This window comes from Anolis sagrei, chromosome X (assembly GCF_037176765.1).
Source record: "Anolis sagrei isolate rAnoSag1 chromosome X, rAnoSag1.mat, whole genome shotgun sequence".
Lineage (NCBI taxonomy): Eukaryota > Metazoa > Chordata > Lepidosauria > Squamata > Dactyloidae > Anolis > Anolis sagrei.
In genome coordinates this window covers 40523006-40548038 of record NC_090034.1, presented here as the reverse complement: position 1 = coordinate 40548038, position 25033 = coordinate 40523006, and the positions used below count along the sequence as shown (strand labels likewise).

At 42.3% G+C, this 25033-nt stretch overlaps 1 protein-coding gene across 1 annotated transcript in view; it reads left to right on the top strand.

The window, feature by feature from the left end:
* Window positions 1-25033, top strand: part of AACS (acetoacetyl-CoA synthetase) — an 89763-nt gene that overhangs the window by 38672 nt on the left and 26058 nt on the right. Inside the window, exons 5-11 of the mRNA XM_060785588.2 lie at window positions 420-517; window positions 7842-7956; window positions 10183-10264; window positions 12759-12906; window positions 21196-21276; window positions 22047-22171; window positions 24912-24976. Of these exons, the coding sequence (XP_060641571.2) occupies window positions 420-517; window positions 7842-7956; window positions 10183-10264; window positions 12759-12906; window positions 21196-21276; window positions 22047-22171; window positions 24912-24976 (714 nt within the window). The remainder of the gene's footprint in view (window positions 1-419; window positions 518-7841; window positions 7957-10182; window positions 10265-12758; window positions 12907-21195; window positions 21277-22046; window positions 22172-24911; window positions 24977-25033) is intronic.

The window sequence follows — 25033 nt, the reverse complement described above, 5'->3', positions numbered from 1 at the left end:
AACAAGCTTGCTCCTCCTCCCTGTGACTTCCTCTCATGTATTTATACATGACTATTATGTCTCCTCTCAGCCTTATCTTCTGCAGGCTAAACATTCCCAGCTCTTTAAGCCACTCCTCATAGGGCTTGTTCTCCAGAACCTTGATCATTTTAGTTGCCCTCCTCTGGACACATTCCAGCTTGTCAATATCTCTCTTCAATTGTGGTGCCCAGAATTGGACACAGGATGAGGCAAGAGTGGTTACAGAATGAGAGCTCAGTGTGTGTTTGCTTGCTGTTCTATCACCTGGTTGAGGTTTCTTTGATGATGCATTCCTGAATGCCAAGAGGATGGACTGGATGGCCTTTGTGGTCTCTTCCAGTTCTATAATCCTGTGACCTCTTCCACTGCTGTAATTGCTCCAATTTCCACAATTCTAGGTTATTTGCCCAATGGTATACATGCGGTGGAAGCAATGTTGGCAGCCGCAAGCATTGGTGCCATTTGGAGCGCAACGTCACCGGACTTCGGCATTAATGTAAGTAACATTTTTGTGCATGGATTCACCTTCAGATGGTTTCCCCTCCTCCAAGCCATTCCCCTCTCCAGGCACTCATTCAGAGGAAACACACTATCTTTTGATGGGGTTATGCGTGGAGAAATATATTTGAATGTCATCAGCCTAGTGATAGCACCTCAGCCCCATGCCTCTGGAGCAGGCATCCTCAAATTGCAGCCCTCCAGCTGTTTGGGCCTCCAACTCTCAGAAGCCAGCTTGTTCAGTGGTTAGGAATTCTGGGAGTTGGAGGCCCAAACAGCTGGAGAACTGCAGTTTGAGGATGTCTGCTCTGGATGATTTCTCCCAGTCGTTTCATATACATATTAAACAGCATTGGGGATAGAATGTTTGTGGAATTTGCTCCCCAGTGAAATCAGATTGGCGTCCTCCCTCCTTTCTTTTAGGAAAAAACTAAAAGCATGGTTTTGGAGCCAGGCCTTTGGCTAAGTGGGCACAGCAGCACTTTAAATACAGAACCCGGACCACAGGACTGTTATGACAATTGGAAATGGCTATGTGACTTCGTGACTTCGTGAATATGTGATTTGTGACTGTGATTATGTGATTTTAATTAATGTTACTGTTTTTAATCTGCTATTTATTATGATTTTATATTGTGTTACTGATATAGTGGCATCGAATTGCTGCCTGTGTTAGCCGCCCTGAGTCCTCCCTCGGAGAAGGGCGGGGTAGAAATGATGTAAATAATAATAGAAGAGCACATCCCATTAAACTAGTCAGATATGGGCTAGGCAAAACTACGGTTAGGTGGATCTGTAATTGGTTAAGTGAACAAACCCAGAGGGTGCTCACCAATGCTTCCTCTTAATCCTGGAAAGAAATGATGAGTGGAGTGCCATAAGCAGGGTTCAGTTCCATCCTTCTCCCGAATCTCAGGAGCAGCGTGAACTCCCGCTGTTAGCCCCAGCTTCTGCCAACCTAGCAGTTTGAAAACATGCAAATGTGAGTAGATCATTAGGTACCACTCCAGTGGGAAAGTAATGGTGCTCCATGCAGTCATGCCGATCACATGACCTTGGAGGTGTTTTTGGACAACACCGGCTCTTCAGCTTAGAAATGGAGATGAGCACCAACCTCCAGAGTTGGACACGACTAGACTAATGTCAGGAGAAAACCTTTACCTTTATCTACGAGAAGTGCATTTCTAGCCTCTAGTCATTTGTGATCTTATTTTTGTTGGTTGATTTTTTTAACTAGCTCATTTGGCAGTCCATACGGTCCCAAGAGTGTCCCAGGACAGAATATTGTTGCTCCTGTAATAAAAGTTGAGACCATGCCATGGTGAAAGATCCCAAAGCCTGCAGTGTTTTGTTCCACAGATTGGAAATGTTGCCTCCTTGAACATCAATTTCCAGCATGGTTGGTCAGTGAATGGCACAATGGGATCTGAAATTGCTAGTGTAATTGATGTTCCTGAGCTCAAATTGTTCTTGGAATACGGGGAACTAAATGCCCTTGGAGATCATGATGTATATACAGGATTAGTCCTACCAATTCGGATGCCACAGAAGAGCAGACAATGGTTAGTACTAGTAGCGGAGATTATTAATTTACTTTAGGTAAAATTCAATTACCAGTTTCAAGGAGAGGTCCTTCTGACATTTTCTTCGTCAGACGGCAAAATAGCTTGCCTCCGGCAGCAAAATCTCTTGGGTTGATCTTGTTTATGCGGTGGATACATCTCTCTTGGTTTCTACAACTTGAAGTCTTTGGAAAGCACAAATACATTCTGTCACATTTCCACACCAATTTTTTAAAGTAGTAAAAGCTGTAGGAACATTAATAGTTTTGGAAATATGCTAAACTTCTTGTTGTGGATGGGGTTGTACTTTCCTGAGAAGCAAGTGCTTGGCTTAGGAATATTGTTAGTTTCATTTTTGCCATTGGAGAGGGGGGTGGTGCTGAACGTTTGAATCCATGAATCCATGCTTGAGGATTGTCTTTGCCAGAGATTATTTAGCCATAGAAGTCATTGGTAACTTCCAAATTAATTATTACTTACTTTACTTAGAGCAATTCCTCATTGTCTGAGTATAATGGCCTTCCAAGTGTAGTGTCTTTGCGGTGATACGTAGGTGACTAAGGAGCCCTATTTTTGACCCGCATATTCTTTCACAGTGAGGACATTGGTTTCCAGGTGGAAGGCAGTCCCTTGGAGGTGCCTATGGACAACACCGGCTCTTCAGCTTAGAAATAGAGATGAGCACCAACCCCCAGAGTCAGACACGACTAAACTTAATGTCAGGGGAAAACCTTTACCTTTATTTACCAGAAGTGCATTTCTAGCCTCTAGTCCAGGGGTCCACAAACTTTTTAAACAGAGGGCCAGGTCACAGTTCCTCAAACTGTTGGAGGGCCGGATTATAATTTGAAAAAAACATGAATGAATTCCTATGCACACTGCACATATATTATTTGTAGTGCAAAAATAAAACACTTAAAAACAATATAATAATTAAAATTAAGAACAATTTTAACAAATATAAACTTATTAGTATTTCAATGGGAAGCGTGGACCTGCTTTTGGCTGATGTGATACGATTGTTGTTGTTATTGTGTGCTTTCAAGTTGTTTCAAACTTAGGTTGACACTGAGCGAGGGCCAGGTATGACCTTGGAGGGCCATATCCGGGCCCCCAGGTCTTAGTTTGAGGACCCCTGCTCTAGTCATTTGTGATCTTATTTTTGTTGGTTGATTTTTTTTACTAGCTCATTTGGCAGTCCATACGGTCCCTAGAGGGTCCCAGGGCAGAATATTGTTGCTCCTGAAATAAAAGTTGAGACTGTATCATAGTGAAAGATCCCAAAGCCTGTACTTTTTTGTTCCACAAATTGGAAATGTTGCCTCCTTGAACATCAATTTCCAGCATGGTTGGTCAGTGAATGGCACAATGGGATCTGAAATTGCTAGTGTAATTGATGTTCCTGAGCTCATATTGTTCTTGGAATACAGGGAACTAAATGTCCTTGAAGATCATGATGTATATATAGGACTAGTCCTACCAATTCGGATGCCACAGAAGAGCAGACAATGGTTAGTAATAGCAGTGGAGATTATTAATTTACTTTAGGTAAAATTCAATTACCAGTTTCAAGGAGAGGTCCTTCTGACATTTTCTTAGTCAGACATCAAAATAGCTTGCCTCTGGCAGCAAAATGTCTTGGGCTGATCTTGTTTATGTGGAGGATAAATCTTAAGTAGCTGAGGGGGAAAAGGAAGGGGCCTGAGGCCAAGAATTGTGGGAATTGAAGTCCAAAACACTCGGAGGGCCAAAGTTTGCCCATGCCTGAGATAGATAGTACCTAGAGCAGTGGTTCTCAACCTGTAGGTCCCCAGATATTTTGGTCTTCAACTCCCAGAAACCCTAACAGCTGGTAAACTAGCTGGGATTTCTGGGAGCTGCAGGCCAAAACACTTGGGGACCCACAGGTTGAGAACCATGGACCTAGAGGGTCCGATAGTTTCCCTTTTGCTTATGTACAGTTGTTCTTCCCCATCAAGACAGTAGAGGACATCCTAATTCTCATTAATCCAATTGTGCAGAAAATCTTAACTTCTGAGCTTTGCCACTTCCACCTATAACATCATTTCTCAATCTGGGGTCAGGACCCCTGGGGGGGGGGTGTCGCGAGGGGGGTATCATAGGGGTCACCAAAGACCATCAGAAAATGCATATTTCTGATGGTCTTAGGAATCCTCCCACCAAAAGCCCTCCTCCTACTGTGATTGGCCAGTCTCTCAGCTGGTCTCTAAGCCAAAGGGAGGGCTGTTTCTGAGCTTCCAAGTAGGGAGGGGAGATCAGGCTTTATTTATACCCTGCTCCCATCTCCCCAAGGGACTAGGTGCGGCTTACATGAGGCCAAGCCCAAATACAACAGTACAAGCAATAACAACAACAACAACAACAACAACAGTACAAGCAATTAAAATAAAAAAATATAGACAATAAAATATACAACATTAGCAATAAGACAACACACAATTAAAAACAGTGGGAAGGCCAAATGTAAAGTTAAAATTGGGAATAATGCTGGGACATGGACAAAAAGGTAATAGTGGCATTTGTGGAAGGGCATATGAGCAGACCTAAAAAATGTAAAGTGCTTGGAGGACAAAGTGCTAAGGGATCATTATTCTGGGAAGGCACACTGGAACAACCATATCTTCATGCTCCTCCTAAAGACTGCCAGAGTTGGGGCCTGTCTGATGTCTTTAGGGCGAAGGTTCCAGAGTTGAGGGGCCACCACCGAAAAGGCCCTCTCTCTCATCTCCACCAATCGTGCCTGCGAGGCTGGTGCGATCGAGAGCAGGGCCTCTCCGGATGATCGAAGGGATGGTGTGGGTTCGTATACAGAAATGCGGTCACGCAGGTAGGTGGGTCCCAAACCATTCAGGGCTTTGTAGGTAAGAACCTGCACCTTGAATTGGGTCCGGTAAACGAATCGCAGCCAGTGGAGCTCCTTGAATAGGAGGGTTGACCTCTCCCTGTAAGGGGCCCCAGTTAACAACCTGGCTGCTGCCCGTTGGATCATCTGAAATTTCCGGGCCGTTTTCAAGGGCAGCCCCATGTAGAGTGCATTGTAGTAATCCAGTCTAGAGGTGACTAAGGCGTGGACCACTTTGGCCAGATCCGCCTTCCTGAGGTACGGTCGCAGTTGGCGCACAAGTCTTAATTGTGCAAAGGCCCTCCCGGCCACCACCGACGCCCGAGCCTCAAACGTAAGTGAAAAATCGTAAGTGAAGAAGCATGTGCAGGCGAGGGAGAGTGCCTCCCTCAAACCCCATTCAGAGTTGTTCACATTGTGTGAAGTTTGGTCCAGATCCATCACTTGGTACACATTGCTCTGTGCAATTCTGTTGTTGGTGGGGTTCAGAATGCTCTTTGATTGTAGGTGAACTGTAAATCCCAACTACAACTCCCAAATGTCAAGGTCTATTTTCCCCAAACTTTACCAGTGTTCACATTTTGACATATTGAGTATTTGTGCCAAATTTGGTCCAGATCCATCATTATTTGAGTCCACAGTGCTTTCTGGGTGTAGGTGAACTTCAACTCCAAGACTCAAGGTCAATGCCCACCAAACCCTTCCATTATTTTCTGTTGGTTATGGGAGTTCTGTATGCCAAGTTTGTGTATTTGTGCCAAATTTGGTCCAGTGAATGAAAATACATCCTGCATGTCAGATATTTACATAATAATTCATAACAGTAGCAAAATTACAGTTATGAAGTAGCAACAAAGCATTTTTATGGTTGGGGGTCACCACAACATGAGGAATTGTATTAAGGGGTCACAGCAGAACTGCCATCATTGCAAGGGAGCTGGGACATCGCTTCAACATTGACATAGCAGCCCTTCAAGAGACCCGGAGAGCAGGAGAGGGACAGTTTTCAACAGACCTCACAACCTCTGAGGATGCCTGCCATAGATGCAGGCAAAACGTCAGGAGAGAATGCTACTAGTACATGGCCAGACAGCCCAGAAAATTCTGTTCGGGGCGTTCACTGCCACTGTTGTCCATCAGAGTCCGTATGTTCCACGTACCGAAGTTCATTTTTCTTTTTTGGCCGCAGGGTGGTAACCCCACTAGACGCGGCAGTCCACTCAGGGATAAGAGAGACAGACTATGTTTAGGGCACCTTTTCTAGCCCCCTCCCCGTGTGGGGTTAGCAGAGTGGGTCCTCAAAAGGGCTGCTCAGTCGCGGATACAGCTGCCGAACTACTCAACTGCCTTGGACCTTGAGGTAGAACGACTGAGTCTGTACCCACCGCCCATGTGCCAGTCTGTGACTAGGGGCTTCCAGATTTCACAGTCCTGCCCCCGTCGCCACTCGCTGATCGCCATGGGACTTTGGTTGGTTTGTTTTTATTTTCTTTGGAAGACGCCTGTGCGTGAGTTTTTTTAATGTGTCAATAATAATAATAATAATAATAATAATAATAATAATAATAAGCCAGTAAATAATAATAAGCACAAGCCAGTAAACGTGGTCCCAGTGGTGATCGGCTCAACAGGGCTATCTCTGCACTCACCGGACCTTTTTGGATTGTTTTTAAAATGTCAGACAAGGTGTAATATGAGTCGGCTGAAGAAGGAAACCTTGGCACAGGATGGAAAATCTCTTACTTTAATTCAGAATAATAACAGCCTCACAAATGAGCAAAGGAAATTCATAATTTGTCAGTTTGAATCTTGTTTGTAGTAATAATAGTAATAATAATAATGTGGACTGCACTGAAAGAAGCTCTTGATCTAGTTAATGTCACTCCCATGGGCAATTGCTTGTTTTGTTTGCATGGGTCCATTCTTGTGCACCCATCTCCCCATGAACTTTAAGTATAGAAGATAACAATAACAATAATACTTTGTGTTAAAAAACAAAGTAAGGATTGTCGATGTTGCGATTTCAAGCGACAGCGGAATTGAAGAGAAGCAACTGGAAAAGCTGACACGATACGATGATTTAAAGATCTAACTGCAAAGACTCTAGCACAAGCCAGTAAAGGTGGTCCCAGTGGTGATCAGCACACTGGGTGCAGTGCCCGAAAACCTTGGCCTGCACTTAAACACAATCGGCGCTGACAAAATTACCATCTGCTAGCTGCAGAAGACCACCTTACTGGGATCTGCACACATTATTCACCGATACATCACATAGTCCTAGACACTTGGGAAGGGTCCAACGTGTGATCCAATAGAACAGACAGCAGAGTGATCTTGTTTGCTCATCTTGTTGTGTTTCAAATAATAATAATCATCATCATCATCATCATTATTTATATTTTGCCCTATCTCCCTGGAGAGATTCAGGGCAGATTCCAAACAAATAATAATAATAATAATAATAATAATAATAATAATAATCTTTATTTATACCCTGCCACCATCTCTCCAATGGGGACTCGGAGCGGCTTACATGAGGCTAAGCCCAAATAACAAATTACAATAGTGTAAATCCGAAAACACAAATCGAAAACGCAAACAATAAACAAGAACAACATAATTACATAAAACATGTGAATACATAACAATATAAAATTACAATACGCACAATAACAATGGGCGGGCTACATGTAATGATTAAAAGAGAAACTGATTAAGGCAAACATACAATGCCCAACATAACAACAGTACACTCACAGTAACGAAATTTGGCAGCCCAACATATGACTTAACAACTAAAATTAAAATTTAAAAAACCCACAACCTGTTAAAGGAATGTTTCTCTTGACTCTCGTTGGTTTGAATGCCTGTCTCTCTGTCTCACTTATTTCATACAGGGTGTACTGGACAGGTTTTCCCAGATTCAGCCCAAGCTGATATTTTCCGTCGAAGCTGTTGTCTACAATGGGAAAAAGCACAACCACCTGGAAAAGCTGCAGAATGTGGTCAAAGGTATTGGTTGCCTTGCTTGTAGGAATTGTTGACGGTGAACTTTGCTGCTCTTCCCTGGCCACACTTTTCCTCATGAAACTCATTTGTGTAATGAAGGGATCAAAAAATGGCAATCCTTAGGGAAGGACAAATGGTCAATAGTCTTGGCAATGGTTCTGGGTCTGTTGCTGTTTGGTCCTCCACTATATCTACTTGATTCAGTTTTTTCAACCTCCAAACACCTTGATGGGGAGCATTTCCATAATGTTTTGGGGCTTTCTTGGACCATGTTTGGCCCATTTCCACGAAGAACTGGAAATGAGAGGAAGTCACTTCCTCTTCACATTTTCCTTTCCAAAACAGCCTCTGGGGCTTCAGTTGGAAATGATATATGGGAAGACCCTGTTTGCCAGGCAGCATGGATTTAAGGCATTTAGGTCTTTGTAGGTCATATGTAGCACTTTGGACTGGGCGCAGATACAGAGTTGCCACAGATTTTTCACGCAAACCTTGGAATCCATCAAACCAGAATTACATGGAGGATATTGGCTCAGAAAAGTGGGCATAGAATTATAGAAATACAGTGTTTCTATATATAGGCTCTGATCAGGAATTTATTTTCACTTAACAATAGTAGTAGCACATCCTTTCATGAAGAAATCTATGTCTGTTCACCACACTCCAGCCTTCTTGGGGTCCTTCCACACAGCCATATAACCCAGAATATCAAGGCAGATAATCCAGAATATCTGCTTTGAACTGGATTATCTGAGTCCCCACTGCCATAGAACCCAGTTCAGTGTGGATTTTATACATCTGTGTGGAAGGGGCCTTGATTTCAGCATCACGGGAGGAAAAAGAAGATTTCTGAAGCCTAACTCTGTCCTTAAACCATTAGAAACTGCTGACACTTGCTAATGGTCTTGTAAAACAGCAGAGGTCAATCAACAGACCCCAGTCTAGGTACTGCCCACTCCTGGTTTATGCACTCCATACAAACCAGGGTTGTATGGGTTTACTATTATGATTTGTAGGGAAGGACATTGAAATCATATCTTGCTACTTTAGAAAGCACAGGAAAACGTGCTTTAAGAAACCGCCAGGATTCTACTGAAGCCACATATGTGAAAAGAGAATGGAGGGCTTGGGTTCTGCTCCATTAGTAATAATAGTAATAATAATGATAATGATAATAATAATAATAATAATAATAACAGTACATTTTATTTATTACCCATCTCTCCTGATGTCTCGACGTGGGGTACAACAAATTTAAAAACATATTAACATAAAATATACACAATAAGTTACACAGTAATAGATTTTAAGCATGATTTTTAAAAATACCATTGATACTTAATATTGTTTTAATTTTTATATATTTGTATATTTTAAATTGTATCGAAATGCTTTTATTGTAAGCCACTTTGTGGATACTTTCATGATTATTTTGTGAATATATTGTGTTTTTTGTGAATATTTTTGTTATGGCTATTTTTGTGAGTATTTTTGCAAACATTTTTGCAATTATTTTTGTGAATATTTTTTGCAAATATTTGTGTTAATATTTTTGTTATTAGTTTTGCGAATAGTTTCATGATTAATTTTGTATGTATTGTGAATATTTTTATGAATATTTCCATGATTATTTATGTGATTTTTTCATGATTTTTTGTGAATATTTTCATGATTATTTTTGGGAATATTTTTGCAAATATCTCTGTGATTATTTTTGGGAATATTTTCATGATTATTTCTGTGATTTTTGTTAATATTTTGTAATATTTTTTGATTATTTTTGTGTACTTTTATGAATATTTTTGTGAATATTTTCATGAATAGTTTTGAGAAAACGCACAGCAAACCAATAAACATAATAATATTAATCTTGTACTAAACACAGATACAGAATTGATAAATATACCATGGTTTATTGAAGCTAGATATTGTACATCTAAATGGGGGGACTCCTGGATGAATTGAGTCTTGGAGCCTTGCCATAACAACATTCTACAGATTCTTGGGATGTGTAGTTTGATGAGTCCACTAGACCTCTCTGCCTGAGAATTCAATAGAATCCACGCCTCACGGTTCTACAGGATGCAGGCATGGCATTTAAAGGGGAATTGTGGTGCTATAATTGCGTGCTGTGAAAAGGTCTCAGATATTAAGACTTTTTTTTAAAAAAAAAAAGTAGAACCAATTACTATTCTTACCATTTTATGTGGGTTTTTTTCTCTCTTGCAGGACTCCCAGATCTCAAAAAAGTAGTGGTGATCCCATATGTTTTCTCGAGAGAATCCATAGACATTTCCAAAATCCCAAACAGGTGGGCAAAAAAAATATATTATAGGCATATTTATTAAAACATTTAACTTTGAGCAATTAAGCTTAAATATTTAGATTTTAAAGTCTGCCACCTAAATTATTCTGCTAGCCTGACCATTGGATCCAAATGATGTTTCTCCCGTTCTTTAAAGATGGATCATTCATCTTCAGATGTTGGGCTGTGAAAAATCCTAGCCAGCATGCCTAATGATTCGGGCTATTTGGAATTGTAGCCCAGCATTATCTGGAAGCCTCAGCGATACATGACAGTAATGCAAGCTGCTGGTGGTGGCAAAAGCTGTGCTTCTGTGTTTACTCAAACTTCGAAGAGAGAAGCAAATAATGAATAATTTAGAAGTGTTACTTTGAGCAGGAAGACGCTTGTTTACTCTTCAGACCTGCAGTACTTAACAAGGATTCATAACCAACTGGAGTTATGCAGAGATGCAGTGAACAGATCTTTTGCTTTTTTTGGGCCTGGCAGCTCCCTTGAATAAAGAGCTAGTCAATGCTAGAGCTGCACCTTTAACCGTAGTCACGTTTAGGCAATTTTCCTCTTAGCTGCATCATGGAATCTAAGAATTTGCAGCGGCATGTTCACTCAACACATTCAGCCATAGTTTGTGTTTATCATGATATATTGGTTCGCCATGAATTATCTGGTGAGGTCAGCCCTCTCAGACCTGGAGAGGGGAGAAAGTGGGGGGAAGCGAAGGGAGGAAGGAAATGAAGAAAGGAAGGAAAAGAAAGAGAGGAAAGGAAAAGGAGAAAGAAAGGATAAGGGAAGGGAAGAGAAGGGAAAGAAGAAGGAAAGGAAAAGGGGAAAGAAAGGACAAGGGAAGGGAAGGGAAGGCAGGAGAAGGAAAGGAAAAGAATAGTGTTCAGCCTGTGCTGAATGGGGTTACACTCCCTCTGAAGTCACAACTTGGGAATGATCCTGGACTCCTCACCGAGCCTGGAACCCCAGATCTTGGTGGCACACAATTAAAACTTGTGTGCCAGTTGTAGCCATACCTTGAGAAGCCAGACTTGGCCACAGTGGTGCACGCTCTTGTTGCATCTAGAATAGACTAATGCAACGCGTTCTACATGGGGTTGCTTTTGAAGACTGTTCAGAAGCTTTAAGCGGTTCAAATTGGACAGCAGCCAGATTTCTCACCAGAGTGGCATACAGAGAGCATACAACCTCTCTGTTGCATCAGCTCCATTGGCTGCCAATTGTTACTGAGCACAATTCAAAGTGCTGGGTTTAGCTTATAAAGCCCTAAATGGGTTTGGCCCAGTTTAACTGTCTGAACGCGTCTCCCTCTATGAACTATCTTGGAGGTTAAGATTGTCTGGGGAGGCTCTACTCTCAGTCCCATCTCCTTCGAAGATGCAGTTGGTAGGGATGAGGGACAGGGCCATTTCAGTGGTGGCCCCTCAGCTGTGGAACTCCTTCCCCAGTGAAATTAGATCAGTTCCCTCCATCCTGATCTTCAGAAAAAAATTAAAGACCAAGCTTTTGGGGCCAAGCTTTCAGACAGCAACCAATGCAATAGGCAGCTATGAAGCAATTTTAATATGATTGGAATGGCTCCTGGACTATGGTTTGGATTTTGTTGTGGCCTTAATAGTTGATTTTAATGAATTAGGAGCCCCTGGTGGTGCAGCAGGTTCAATTGCTGAGCTCCTGAACTTGCTGACTGAAAGGTGGGCGGTTCGAATCTGGGCAGCGGGATGAGCTCCCACTGCTAGCCCCAGCTTCTGCCAACCTAGCAGTTTGAAAACATGCAAATGTGAGTAGCTCAATAGGTCCTGCTCTGGTGGGAAGGTAACAGCGCTTCATGCAGTCATGCTGGCCACATGACGTTGGAGGTGTCTACGGACAATACCGGCTCTTTGGCTTAGATATAATGATGAGCACCAACCCCTGGAGTCGGACATGACTGGACTTAATGTCAGGGGAAAACCTTTACCTTTACCCTTTAATGTATTGATATGTTGGATTTTTAATTTTACTGATTTTAATGTATATGTATACTGTATTCATATATCTATGTTTGTATGGCATTGAATTTTGCCAATTTGGAAGCCACTCTGAGTCCCCTTCGGGGTGAGAGAGAACGGGCTAAAAACATAGTAAATAAATAAATAAACAAAATCAGGAGAAAGAAAGGAAAAGAGAAGGAAAGGAAAGAAGGGAGGGAGGTGGGAGAAAGAAAAAGGCGGGAAGGAAGAAAGGAAAAGATAGGAAAGGGGAAAAGATATGAGAGGAGGAAAGAAAGAAAGAAGGGATGCACTTGCTACTATTCAGATCAGTTAGAAGGTAAAACAAAAAATCCACAAGATAGTGAAGCAAAAAGGGAATAAAGATGGGATGGGTACCAGCCTCCTTTATTTGGAATTGCAGCTACACTCTTCATAAAATTTGTCACCATTTTTTAACCTCTTTTCAATTTCACCTCTCTGCCTGTCCTGTCCCGTCCCACTTTGTTGCCTATTTGTTTGTTCAGTGTCTTTCTAGAAGACTTCCTCGCAGCAGGGAAAGGAGAGCAAGCCCCCCAGCTAGAGTTCGAACAGCTTCCCTTCAGCCATCCTCTTTTCATCATGTATTCATCGGGCACAACCGGAGCCCCCAAATGCATGGCTCACTCTGCTGGGGTAGGTTTCGTTCCGCTTGGATTTACAGTGTCTGTATATAAACCTATCTGAGAACTGTCAGCCACAAGGGGTGGAATGGCATTGCCCGACCTGCAAAAGAAAGCTGGATTTCGCCCACCTGCGATGCAACAAAGATTGTGGTGGCCTGTTTAAATAGTGTCAGAAACAACTTGAGATAACTGCAAGTCACTTCTGGTGTGAGGAATTGGCCGTCTGCAGAGACGTTGCCCAGGGGACGCCTGGATGTTTTACCATCCTTGTGGGAGGCTTCTGTCATGTCCCTGCCTGGGAAGCTGGGGCTGACAGACAGGAGCTCACCCCATCTCACATATTTTAACTGCCAACCCTCAGGTCAGCAGTTCAGCCAGCACAAGGTTTTAACCCATTGTGTCACTGTGGCTACCTGTTTAAGAGTAGCAGATGTGTTAGCTTTCCTCTTTGGCAGAGAATTGGTAAAGATCTTATGAACCTGCAACTCTCAGGATTGCATAGCGTTCAGCCACGGCAGTTGAAGTGGTGTCAAACTTCAGTAATTCTACAGTAGTGGTTCCCAACCTTTTTTTGACCAGGGACCACTTGATCAGAGACCACTCTCCAACATTAGTACCAAAAGGGTTACGAATCCGTTTTTGGTCAACTTTAGATTTGGTTTAGTTATTTGGGGTGCTTAGAGTTTTAATTGTTTTGTGAGCCATCTTGAACTGCAGCTGGTTATAAACATGGCAAAATACGAATGAATAGGTAAATGATTCTACTCTGGCATGAGCTTGCCATCAGAAGACGGTTGAGGAGTACCTTGGATTTTATTTTCAGCAATTCTAAAACCAACAAGCTGAGATGAAAGAAAGTGAATGATACTGAAATTACTGTTAAGTGCAGTGTGGCTGGAGTGTTTTGGTGCTGTTTCTATACCTGATGCCTGAATGCATTTCCCCAGGGTGTTTTTGAAAACCTTTATTTTGGCTTTCTAACATAATTTGAACCTTCTGTTAGAGAGGCGTTATAATTTACATTTCCCTGATGCTTCTTGATGATACTTGCTGAAGGGCCAGTTGTCAGCTTTGAATTGAATAGGAATTTCAAGGCGGATGCTGCGCAGGTAGGAAGCGGAGATCTGAATAGGAACAAAATACATTATAATCAGTAGTTTTCACATTCTGATCTGAATGGAAATGTTTAGAACATTTTTTTCTTTTAGAAAATAGATTTGTTTTATACATAGGGCTGATTCAGATGGAAATTGCCAGACTATTGTTTCCAAGGGTGGCAGTATAGGTCTATTCCAGAAAAACAGCAAGAGTATTTGCTATATCTTGGACTTTTGTGGATTACAGTCCACTGCCTTAGGGCGGTTCCACAGAACCCTTTAACTCGGGAGCAATCGCATTGTAAAAACGTGATTGTTCCCGGGTTCTAGTCTATCTACCCCCCCCCCCCCCAAAGAAAGTGCATGTTTTCTGGATGTGTGTATGTCTAGATACCCTTCCAGAACCTTCTGAAAGGACAGGAAGACAGTCCCCACCCCATTCCAAAACCCCTTAAAAAGCATTTAAAAATAAAATAACTTACCTGGCTGCCATTAGACTGCTGCTGGAGCTCTCCTAGTGCATAAGAATGATACGCCAAGAGGGAGGGGGGGAGGAAAATAACCCCCCTTCTCCTGGCACATCATTTCTACATGCCAGGAGAGCTCTGACAGCACGTTAATAGCAGCTGGGTAAGTTATTTTATTTTTTAAATGATTTTCTGGGTGGGTTGGGGAGGGCGTTAGAATCCTCTCTGATATTCATGGAGGCCAGAAAATGCGAGAGGGCTGTGCGGACGGCCACCTCCGAAGGGTGCATCCAGACAGTACCTAAAGTGCGCACCCTCCCTTGTTTTCCTGTGGGGCATCCAAACAACAGCCCTCGTAAACACGGTTGTATTAGGCACAAAGCAGGAAAATATTGCTTTGTGCCAAGGTGATTTGTTAGTGGAAAATATGTACAGCCCTCTCACATTTTCCTGCCTCCATGAGGCCGGGATATCCAAGAGGACTCTAATGTCCTCCCCAAACCCACTAGAAAGGTGTTTTAAAAATGACTTCCCCAGCCGGAGCTCTCCTGACCCGTAGCAATGTCACGCCAGAAGAAGCAGGGGGGTGGGCAGGAGCAATTTTTCTCCCCCCCCCCCCCCCGGCATGTCATTTCTGTGTGCGAGGAGAGCTCCGGCAGCACTTTAATGGCGGCTGGGGAAGTTATTTTATTTTCTAAACTCTTTTAAGGGCTTTTGGGAGGGGATGGGGCTGTCTCCCTGTCCTCCTGGAAGGTTCTGGGAGGACATTTGGACACTTCCCCCCAGAAAAGCACACGCTTTCTGGGGGGTGTATAGACTGGAACCTAGGAGCAATCGCATTTTAAAAACGTGATTGCTCCCGGGTTAAGGGCTGTGTGGAACCGCCCTGAGGGGGCTGTCCAGACTCCTCCCACAGTAGGAAAGACGTGGGCTTTTCAAGAAGACCCACGTCTTTCCCACTAACAAATTACCCCAGTACAAAGGGTATTCCTGCTTTGTGCCTAATGCAGTTGTGTTTATGCAGGGCATAGTTTGGACGCCCCACAGGAAAACGTGGGAGGGTGCACTCTTTAGGCACTGTCTGAATCAGCCCTTTGATACAGGGAAGAAAACTCCAGGTGTATGTGCACAAGATACATGGATAGCTGTGTGATCAGAGTAAAACAAGGTGGTGAAAGTGGCACTGTAATACGTAATACCAGTTATTGACAAAACCGAGTGAGAAGGAAATCAGAATACTCATTAATACAGTTCTAAACCACTTCTAAGGTAAATCAGTAGATGTTTGTATTAGATAAGCCTATTCTTACCACAATACAGTACTATCACACTGCATATGCTTATCATATCACGATAACTAACAGGAATCAAGTTGCCTTCTTTAGCCAGGATGTTTGTGCCAACATCCTGATCCTGGGTAAATAAGGCAACGTGTCTCTTGTTAGTTCCAACTACAGTAGATCCATTGGATCAATTGGATTTAAGAATGTATTTACTCATTACTCAACAATAGACACATGACTCAAAATGCCTTTCTTGTTGTCATAACTTACTGAATGCCGGCTGTAGTGTGATAAGCATATGCATATGAATAGAAATGTCTATATAGCAGTTTGGCACTGTGATTTGCCCCTTTCAGGAATAGGAGCACTGGGTTTAGGACTGTATTCATGAGTACTCAGATTTCCCTCTTACTCAGTGAAAATGGATGGTTTGCTGTCTCATGGTTTTCTGTTGCTGGGCAAATGGTGGTTAGGGAAAGAACTGGACAAGAAGCAGAATGACACAGCAGTGGGAAATGTTAAATATGTGTGAAATTTTAAAAGGGGAGAGAGAAAAGTCAGAACGACTCAACACCAACTTTTCCTCTGTCTTCTCCCAAAAAGAAAATAGTTCTCAACCTGGGCAAAATGCAGGAGATGATGCAATAGAGGAAACGCAGCATAGAATAGGTAAAGAGAGGCAGTACAGGATTATCTGGCTACACTAAATGAAGTCTAGTTTCCAAGGCCAGATGAATTATACTCAAGGGTATTAAAATAATGGATAGAAGCAATTTCCTTTGAGAATTTTTGGAGTTCTGGCAGAAGACTGGAGGACTGGAAATGTTATCTCCATGTTCAAAAAGGTACAAAAGAGGACCCAAACAATGACCGTCCAGTCAGCCTGACATCAATACCAGGAAGGATTCTGAAGCAGATCATTAAAGAGGCAATCTGTAAGCACTTAAAAAGGAATGGCACTCACTGAAAGTCAACATGGATTTCTCAGATAAAATTGCAAGCTTGATGGAGGTAGGGGATGCTATGAGTGTAGTGAATCTCGATTTTCGTAAAGGCTTTTGAGCGGGTCCCCCATGATAGTTTGGAAAGATACTATTAAAATGTGGGCCTAACAAAGCTACTGTTAGGTGGATTGGGAATGGGTGGAATACATAAATCCAAAAGGGTTCTTCTGTCCAATGGTTCTTCTTCATCATCCTGGAGAGACATAAGAGAAGCCTCCCACAGGATGCATCCCTTGGGCAACGTCTCTGCAGACGCCCAATTCTTTCACACCAGAAGCGACTTGCAGTTTCTCAAGTTGCTTGTGACATGATTTAAAGAATCCTGGAGAGAAGGGACTAGTGGAGTGCCATTGGGGGGTTCTGTCCTAGGCCTGTTCAACACCTTTATCAACAACTTGAATGAAGATTTAGAGGGGGCCCTTCAACACAGCCATAAAACCCAGAATATCAAGGCAGAAAATTCCACAATATCTGCTTTGAACTTGGTTATCTGAGTCCACACTGCCATATGTTCCAGTTCAAAGCAGATAATGTGGGATTTTATTCAGCTTTGTGGAAGGGACCTCAGAGGACAGAATCAGAAGCAAAATAACTTTAAGAGATTTAGAGAGCTGGGCCAAAAGTAATAAAATGACTTTCAACACGGAGGAGCCCCCAGTGGCACAGCGGGTTAAACTGCTGAGCTTCTGAACTTGCAACTGGAAGGTTGGTGGTTCGAATTCGGGCAGCAGGATGAGCTACTGCTATTAGCCCCAGCTTCTGCCAACCTAGCAGTTTGAAAACATGTAAATGTAAGTAGATTAATAGGTACTGCTTTGGTGGGAAGGTAACGGTGCTCCATGCATTCATGCTCGCCACATGACCTTGGAGGTGTCTATGGACAACGCCGGTTCTTTGACTTAGAAATGGAGATGAGCTCCAACCCGCAAAGTCGGACATGCCTAGACTTAATGTCAAGGGGAAATCTTTACTTTTATAAATCTGTTCTCCTTTTACCCAAAAATCATTTTGCAGTGTGAGCTCCTCCTTATGATTTTCCCTGTTCGTGTTACTCTAGAGATTGTTGCAGTCTTTCCTGAGCGGATTCAGGTTCCTTTGCAATCAGTCCCCCTTGTTTTGCATGTCCCTTAGTTACGATGCTAAGTTCCGGCTATTTAGGGATGAAAAGATTGTTCGCAATTACTTCTCTTTGACTCTCAAGTTGAGACGATGTTTTGAAAGGTTTTTCTTTTCTGGGAAAACATTTAAGTTCGAAATTGAACTTAGAAAATAACTTAGCCCAGCAAACCTGTTTTGTGTAGGTCTTTTCAATGCTTCCAAATTACAGTGGTGAGTGTAAACTTCAAAACTCCAAGGGTCCCCTTCAAGGAAATACTTCCAAGCATTCAAAGCAAGTTTTATGGTCAATTACACTCAGTAGTTGTAAATTTTCTTGACCAATAAGGGTCGTAATTCTCTCTTCTTCGTTTTTTGTAACAACACAGCTGGCATCTTCTTGAACCACAAATGGTTGATGAGGGTCTGGGTAACTCAGAATGGGCTCTGAACTAAACAAGTGATTTAAGTACCCGAAAGCCTTTTGGCACTCTCTTGTCCACTTTAATTTAACGCTGGGTTTGGTTTTAATTTATGAAACTTCCCCCCCCCCCTTATTTTTTTTACGAATAGATTAGTGGTAGCACCACTTGAGCAAAATTAGGGATGAATTGTTTATAAAAGTTTGCAAAACTCTGAAATTGTCTCTAGATTTGTGGGAGTTCCCACTCCATCATGACCTGTGCTTTACCTGGGTTCATTTCGATACCAGTAGTGGAAATGTGACACTCCAAATAGTCCAGCTTTCCTTTGTGAAACCCGCATCTAGACAATTTCATATACAATGAACAGTCCAGTGTTGGTTTTTTTTCCAAAACTGTATGAACTGGGTTCACCTGCAGCACATAGTGCTGGGAGGAAATTAGTTATCTGAATATATACGATAATACAGTACCAAAGCATGTTTAACGTAGCCAGAGTAACCAATGTGGTATACATAGCAAAAGTACAATACAAAGCATGACAGGACCTAAAGATAGGATCCTGACAGATGGCAACTATATAACACCATGAAAAAGTCTGTAGTCCACAGAAGCTCATGCTGTGAGAAAGTTTGCCCTTTAAGGGCTCCATTGAATTTTACTATCAAGTGCAGGGACTGAGTTTTGGGTCATAACTGGGAGCCAGAATTTCTGGGGAATTGTCTAATATTATAAGGATAATATAAGGATATTAGATCAGCCCCCTCCCTCTTAAACTTCTGGAAAAAAGTGAAAACCTGGCTATTTGAACAAGTCTTTGGAATCGAATGCAACAGTCTAACATGGTATTAGACGAAAGTGAACATTGGAACGGCTCAGATGATGATTTATGGACAATGAGACTAACAATGAAGGCATTGGTTTTATTGAATGTATTTTTAATTCTGTTAATTGTATATTATTAGGCATCAAATTGCTGCCTGGTTGTAAGCCGTCTTGAGTCACCTTCAGGTTCGAGAAAGGCGGGATAGAAATATCATAAATAAATAATAAATAATCGCAAGCAAAGTGGAACATCCATGTTTTTAACTCGTTGTGAAAGATGGACAGGGTGGGTGCGAGCCTAATCTCTCTGGGGATAGAATTCCAGAGCCGGGGGGCCACCACCGAGAAGGCCCTCTCCCTTGTTCCCACCAGCTGCGCCTATGACGGAGGTGGGAGTGAAAGGAGAGCCTCCCTAGAAGATCATAGAGATTGCGTGGGTTCATAGGGGAAGATGCGATCGCAAAGATAGGCAGGTCCCGAACTGTTTAGGGCTTTACAGTTGATAACCTGCACCCTGAATTGAGACCGGAAGGTTGCATCCTCATGTCTAGATTCATGAAATAACAGTGTCCCCTTCTGCGCAAAAACTAAAGATAACATGCAGTTCTGCAACCCTATCTGACTTTTAGTAAAGTAAATAATACCAGTGAAGGTGCAAGAATTGGTTTTTCTCCGAGCCCATTTTTCCTTAGCTGTAAAATACAACACATTGCTTCCCCTCCTGTCACAATTCCTACATAGAAAGGTGTAGTGTGTGTTGTTGCGACTGCAAGGAAGGAGAAAATATTTAAATCTCCCTTCTGTTGTAGTGGGGTCTTGATGCTCCTAAATTAATGGGGGTAGGGACCTTGTCAACTGTTTGGGCTGTTGAACACATAATTAATGTCGTATCTGATCTGGTTCCTTCGCATTAATGCCTAAATGTGAGATAACAGAATTTTGCCACTGGAGGGCAGCCTCATGATGCTGAAGAACAGAGCAGGAAGCAGCTGGATTTAACAATTTCTTGCAAATGAAGCTGGTGTAGCATTGGAAGTGCTGATGACTTCAATCTTCAGTTCCCTAGGTTCCCTACATTCTTTGCTGTTTTTTTCCATTTTAAACTAACAGCCTGCAAAGAGTGTCGAGTAGCTTCCTAATTTTTTTCCCCAAGCTATATTTAGTTTTGCATCAAATCCCATAGTATTTCTTTTAAGGGAAGAGAAAACCCACTTAGCCTGGACAGAATTTACACTTAAATTCTTCTTTTTCAACCTCCCTTTTGATTTGGAGTCACCCAGTTTCCTCCCCCCCCCCCCCCAATCCACCCAAATATATTAGTTATGAAAGACAGCTACATGATTCCTACCCACGGCTCAAGGTGCAGTGCTCCTACAGACCATTCAGATGGTTCGGCCTACATCCCAGAATACATCTCCCAGCATCCTTACCACTTTGCTAGGCAGGCTGGGGATGATGGGGGTTGCAGCCCAAGAAGAAGGCTGAGTTGCCTGACCATTTAGGAAGACAGATTCAGGTTGCAGCCAGCCAGATCTGGAGCTGATGGGAGTTGAAATCGAGGGAAATCTGGGGCTGATAGGAGTTGCAGTCAGCCAGAACCCAATGCAAGATGGCAGTAGAGCTACTAGAGCAGGCATGGGCAAACTGCGGCCCTCCAGGTGTTTTGGACTACAATTCCTACAATTGCAATAGAAGCCTATATCCTCAGGCTGTAGTCACTACACGAGGGACAGAGAAACTACTGCTTTGTGCTTCATTATGGTAGATACGTTTGCTTATATGATCAAATTAGTTGACTGTGGAATACCTTTAAAAAGCCCATAGGAAAAGTCACTCCAAAAGCAAACACAGTACAATTCTTGTGTTCATGTGAGACAACCGAGCAATGTGATTGACAGTTTGGAATTGAAAGAACCAGCTGTGACCCAAAGAGGTCATTGGAGGGTTGCAGGAAAGAGCCAGCTGTGACTCAAAGAAGTCATTGGAGGGTTGCAGGAAAGAGCCAGCTGTTACCCCAAGAGGTCATTGGAGGGTTGCGGGAAAGAGCCAATGTGTGACATGTTCATGTTTTTTCCTAAAATATCTGTCTTTCACCTGTACCTCCAGGGAACATTAATTCAGCACTTGAAGGAACATATCCTGCATGGCAACATGACCAGCAATGACAACATCATGTACTATACAACGGCAAGTTGTGTGTGTGTGTGTGTGTGTGTGTGTTTTAAACTAGTGTTGAGATAAAGCAAAACCTTTGAGGTGTTCTTGTCCTTTATTGCTCTGGTATGATAGGAACTGGACCCCAAAAGAGACCCGGAGAGCTATGGTTGCCTACCTTTGTTTGTGTTAGCCACTATGTGTCTTCTTTGGGAGAAAAGAAGTGAGATAAAAATGCTACAATTATTACGAATAACAATAATTTGTGATGGCATACATGGGTGTTGCTGTGGGAAATCTTTAGTGGTCTCTTAGAAAAGTGATTTCCTCTAGGAAGTATAAAAGGACATGAACCTTAAGGTGGCTTTTGTAAGTACTTGCATTTAAAAACGAGTATAGAAAAAGGTGATAGAGATAGGCCCATGCAGGTATACAGGTGTGTAATATATCAATTGATTAATCAAAGTGCCTATTAATCACTATAGGTAAAGATGATGCATATAAAGATTGTTGCATGAGTATGTGCATGCATATCTATAATCCATTGATTGATTAATCAAAGTAACCTTCATGGCACATTGCAGCTCTGCCTTGTCCTCCTCTGCTTTGGAAAATTACTTGGGACTTGGGTCACACTTAGACCGCAACCTGTCCATTGCTTTTTCACAGTAGCCTAGAGATTTATGCAGCGGCCTCCTTAAGAAGAGGTGTGAGATTGTCTTTGCAAGCCTGGGAATAGGTGGCGAGAGAAATGAATTCACAACAGAAAGAAGAGAAACTTAACACGTATCTTTTCCTCCTAGACTGGCTGGATGATGTGGAATTGGTTGGTGTCTGCCCTCGCCGTAGGTGCTTCTGTCGTTCTGTATGATGGCTCGCCTCTCGTTCCATCCCCCAACGTCCTCTGGGATTTGGTTGATCGACTCGGGTAGGTAAACTATGCGTTCCAGTTGGCAAAGGATTAATGTTATTCTGACATTGCCACCAATGTTCATGTAAGCTGCTTCCTTAAGTGATTTACCAGCTCCAGGGTATAACAGGACCTGAGAGGAGAAACAAGGTCCCCTTGCCATTGCCTTGGTTTTGTACTCCTGGGACCTTACAATATCAAGATTTTAGGGGTGTGTAGTTGCAATGATAAACTCTTGTCTGATAGGTTCAAGTAGAGTGAAAATCACTCCGCATCATCAAGATATAATGCAGTTTAAGCTTTTGGTAGTAAAGGTGAAGGTAAAGGTTGCCCCTCGACATTCAGTCTAGTCGGGTCCGACTCTGTGGTGCTTATTTCCATTTCTAAGCCGAAGAGCCGATGTTGTCCATAGACATCTCTTAGGTCATTTTTTTTAATCAAATGGCTTTTTAACCATATACATTTCGAACATATAAACATACACGTACATAGACAACCCATCTCCCACAGTACAATTATAGTACAATTTCCCCTCAACCCACCCTCAGTTCTATCCACCACCCATTTGCATGTTTTCGAACTGCTAGGTTGGCAGAAGCTGGGGCTAACAATGGGAGCTCACCCCTCCCATGGATTCGAACCACCGACCTTCCAATTAGCAAGTTCTATAGCTTAGCGGTTTAACCCACCACGCCACCACGGGCCCTAAGCTTTTGGTTTTAAAAATTTAGACCCTCCCCCAACCCAGCATAGCTAGAGGGCATGGAGTCTGAGTGTTCTAGGAACTGTAAAAAGGTTAACTTTCCCAAACTTTTTGCTTTAGGGAACTAGAGACCACTGCCCTGATGTTTATTTATTTATTTACCCTATTTAGACCCTGCCTTTCTCTACCCCAAAGGGGATTAAAGGCGGCTGACATATAGGCAATTATTCAATGCCTTAGAACACATACAATTCCAATAAACATTAAAATTAAATTAAAATCAATACATATTAAACATTTAAAAACATTATATTCAGTATTAAAACTACGCCATCCATAATTGTAGTCCATGGATAGGCAGTATGCTAATCATGTGACTTTTCCTGGCTTAAAAAAAAAGAAATGTGAAGATTTGGGGAAAGAGGCAGCCCCATTTCATAAGATGTGCCATTTTCTGCACAATCCCTCCTTCTGCAGGCTCGGTTCTTTGTGGCTGAAGGCAAAACCTAAATCTTCCAAGTCTTGGTTCCACACTTTTAACAACTGTCCTGTAGTGACTTGTTCTAATCTAATCAAAAGGCAATGATCACAAAACTAGGAGGTTTGATAAGCTCACCAGCTCATTCTTTTTTAAAATCAGAAATATTATTACATTTTAATTTAGGGGTGTGCGAAATGGCAGAAATTCATTCTGTTTTGGTCTTAAATTTTGGGTGCCGCCCCCCCCCCCTGCTTTGTTTTTGGGAAGATTTTGGGAGATTAGGAAGAGGGCTGTTCGGATTTGTAATTTGGGACCTGTAGTTCATTTGCCGTTTTGGCAAAAATCTTCCTGAAAACAAAACCGGGGGGGGGGGGGAGCACTCAAAATTTGAACAGAATGAAAAAAGAATGAAAACACCACGGATTTCTTTCATTTCACACACCCCTACAGCATATATTGCAAAAGGACAAAACATAGAAATAGAGAAAAAATACCCAAAGAGTTGAGAATCACTACTGGTATTAAGAGAGGAGGAGGAAGAGGAGGAGGAGGAGGAGGAGGAGGAGGAGGAGGAGGAGGAGGAGGAGGAGGAGGAATCAAGACAATCAAGAACCAACATTGATGGAAATCAGTCGTAGAAAACTGCTTAAAATGCAAAAGACAATGTGAATACCGTAAAAATACAATGCAGAGCAGAAGAGAAAGCTGGCAAAAGAAGGCTTTCCATGGACAGTTCCTGGGAAAAATTGAGAGCAAAATTGACAAAGAAAAAACATGGCTGTGGCTCACAAATAGAACTTTGAAAAAGGAGACGGAGGGCCTGATTCTGGCAGCCCAAGAACAAGCCATTAGAGCCAATGCCATCAAAGCCAGAATTGAAAAGTTGACAGTAGATCCCAAGTGTAGAGTCTGCAAGGAAGCAGATGAAACAATAGATCACATCCTCAGCTACTGCAGAAAGATCGCGCAGACAGACTACAAGCAGAGGCATAACACCGTTGCTCCGATGATTCATTGCAACTTGTGCCACAAATACCATCTGCTTGTGACAAATAACTGGTGGGATCTCAAGCCTGAAAAAGTTACAGAAAATGAACACATCAAACTATTCTGGGACTTCTGAATTCAGACTGACAAGAGTTTTGGAGCACAATACTCTTGACCTCACGATCGTGTTAAAAAACCAAGTATGGATTGTCGACAGCTGGATCGAAGAGAAACAACTGGAAAAGCTGACACGATATGAGGATTTAAAGATCGAACTGCAAAGACTCTGGCACAAACCAGTAAAGGTGGTCCCAGTGGTGATAGGTACATTGGGTGAAGTGACTAAAGACCTTGGCCTGCACTTAAACACAATCAGTGCTGACAAAATTACCATCTGCCAGCTGCAAAAGGCTACCCTATTTGTATCTGCGTGCATTATTCGCTGATACATCACACAGTCCTAGACACTTGGGAAGTGCCCGACGTGTGATCCAATACAATGGCCAGCATAGCGATCTTGTTGTGTTTCTAATAATAATAATAATAATAATAATAATAATAATAATAATAATTCCTTTGAACTGTAGAATCACCATCCTTGGGACAGGTGCCAAATGGTTAGCGGTACTGGAAGAGAAAAACCTTAAACCATGTAAGTATCAAAATTCTCTTTAATTTTTCTTTTGTCTTTGGAGTTTCCTTGCCTCTG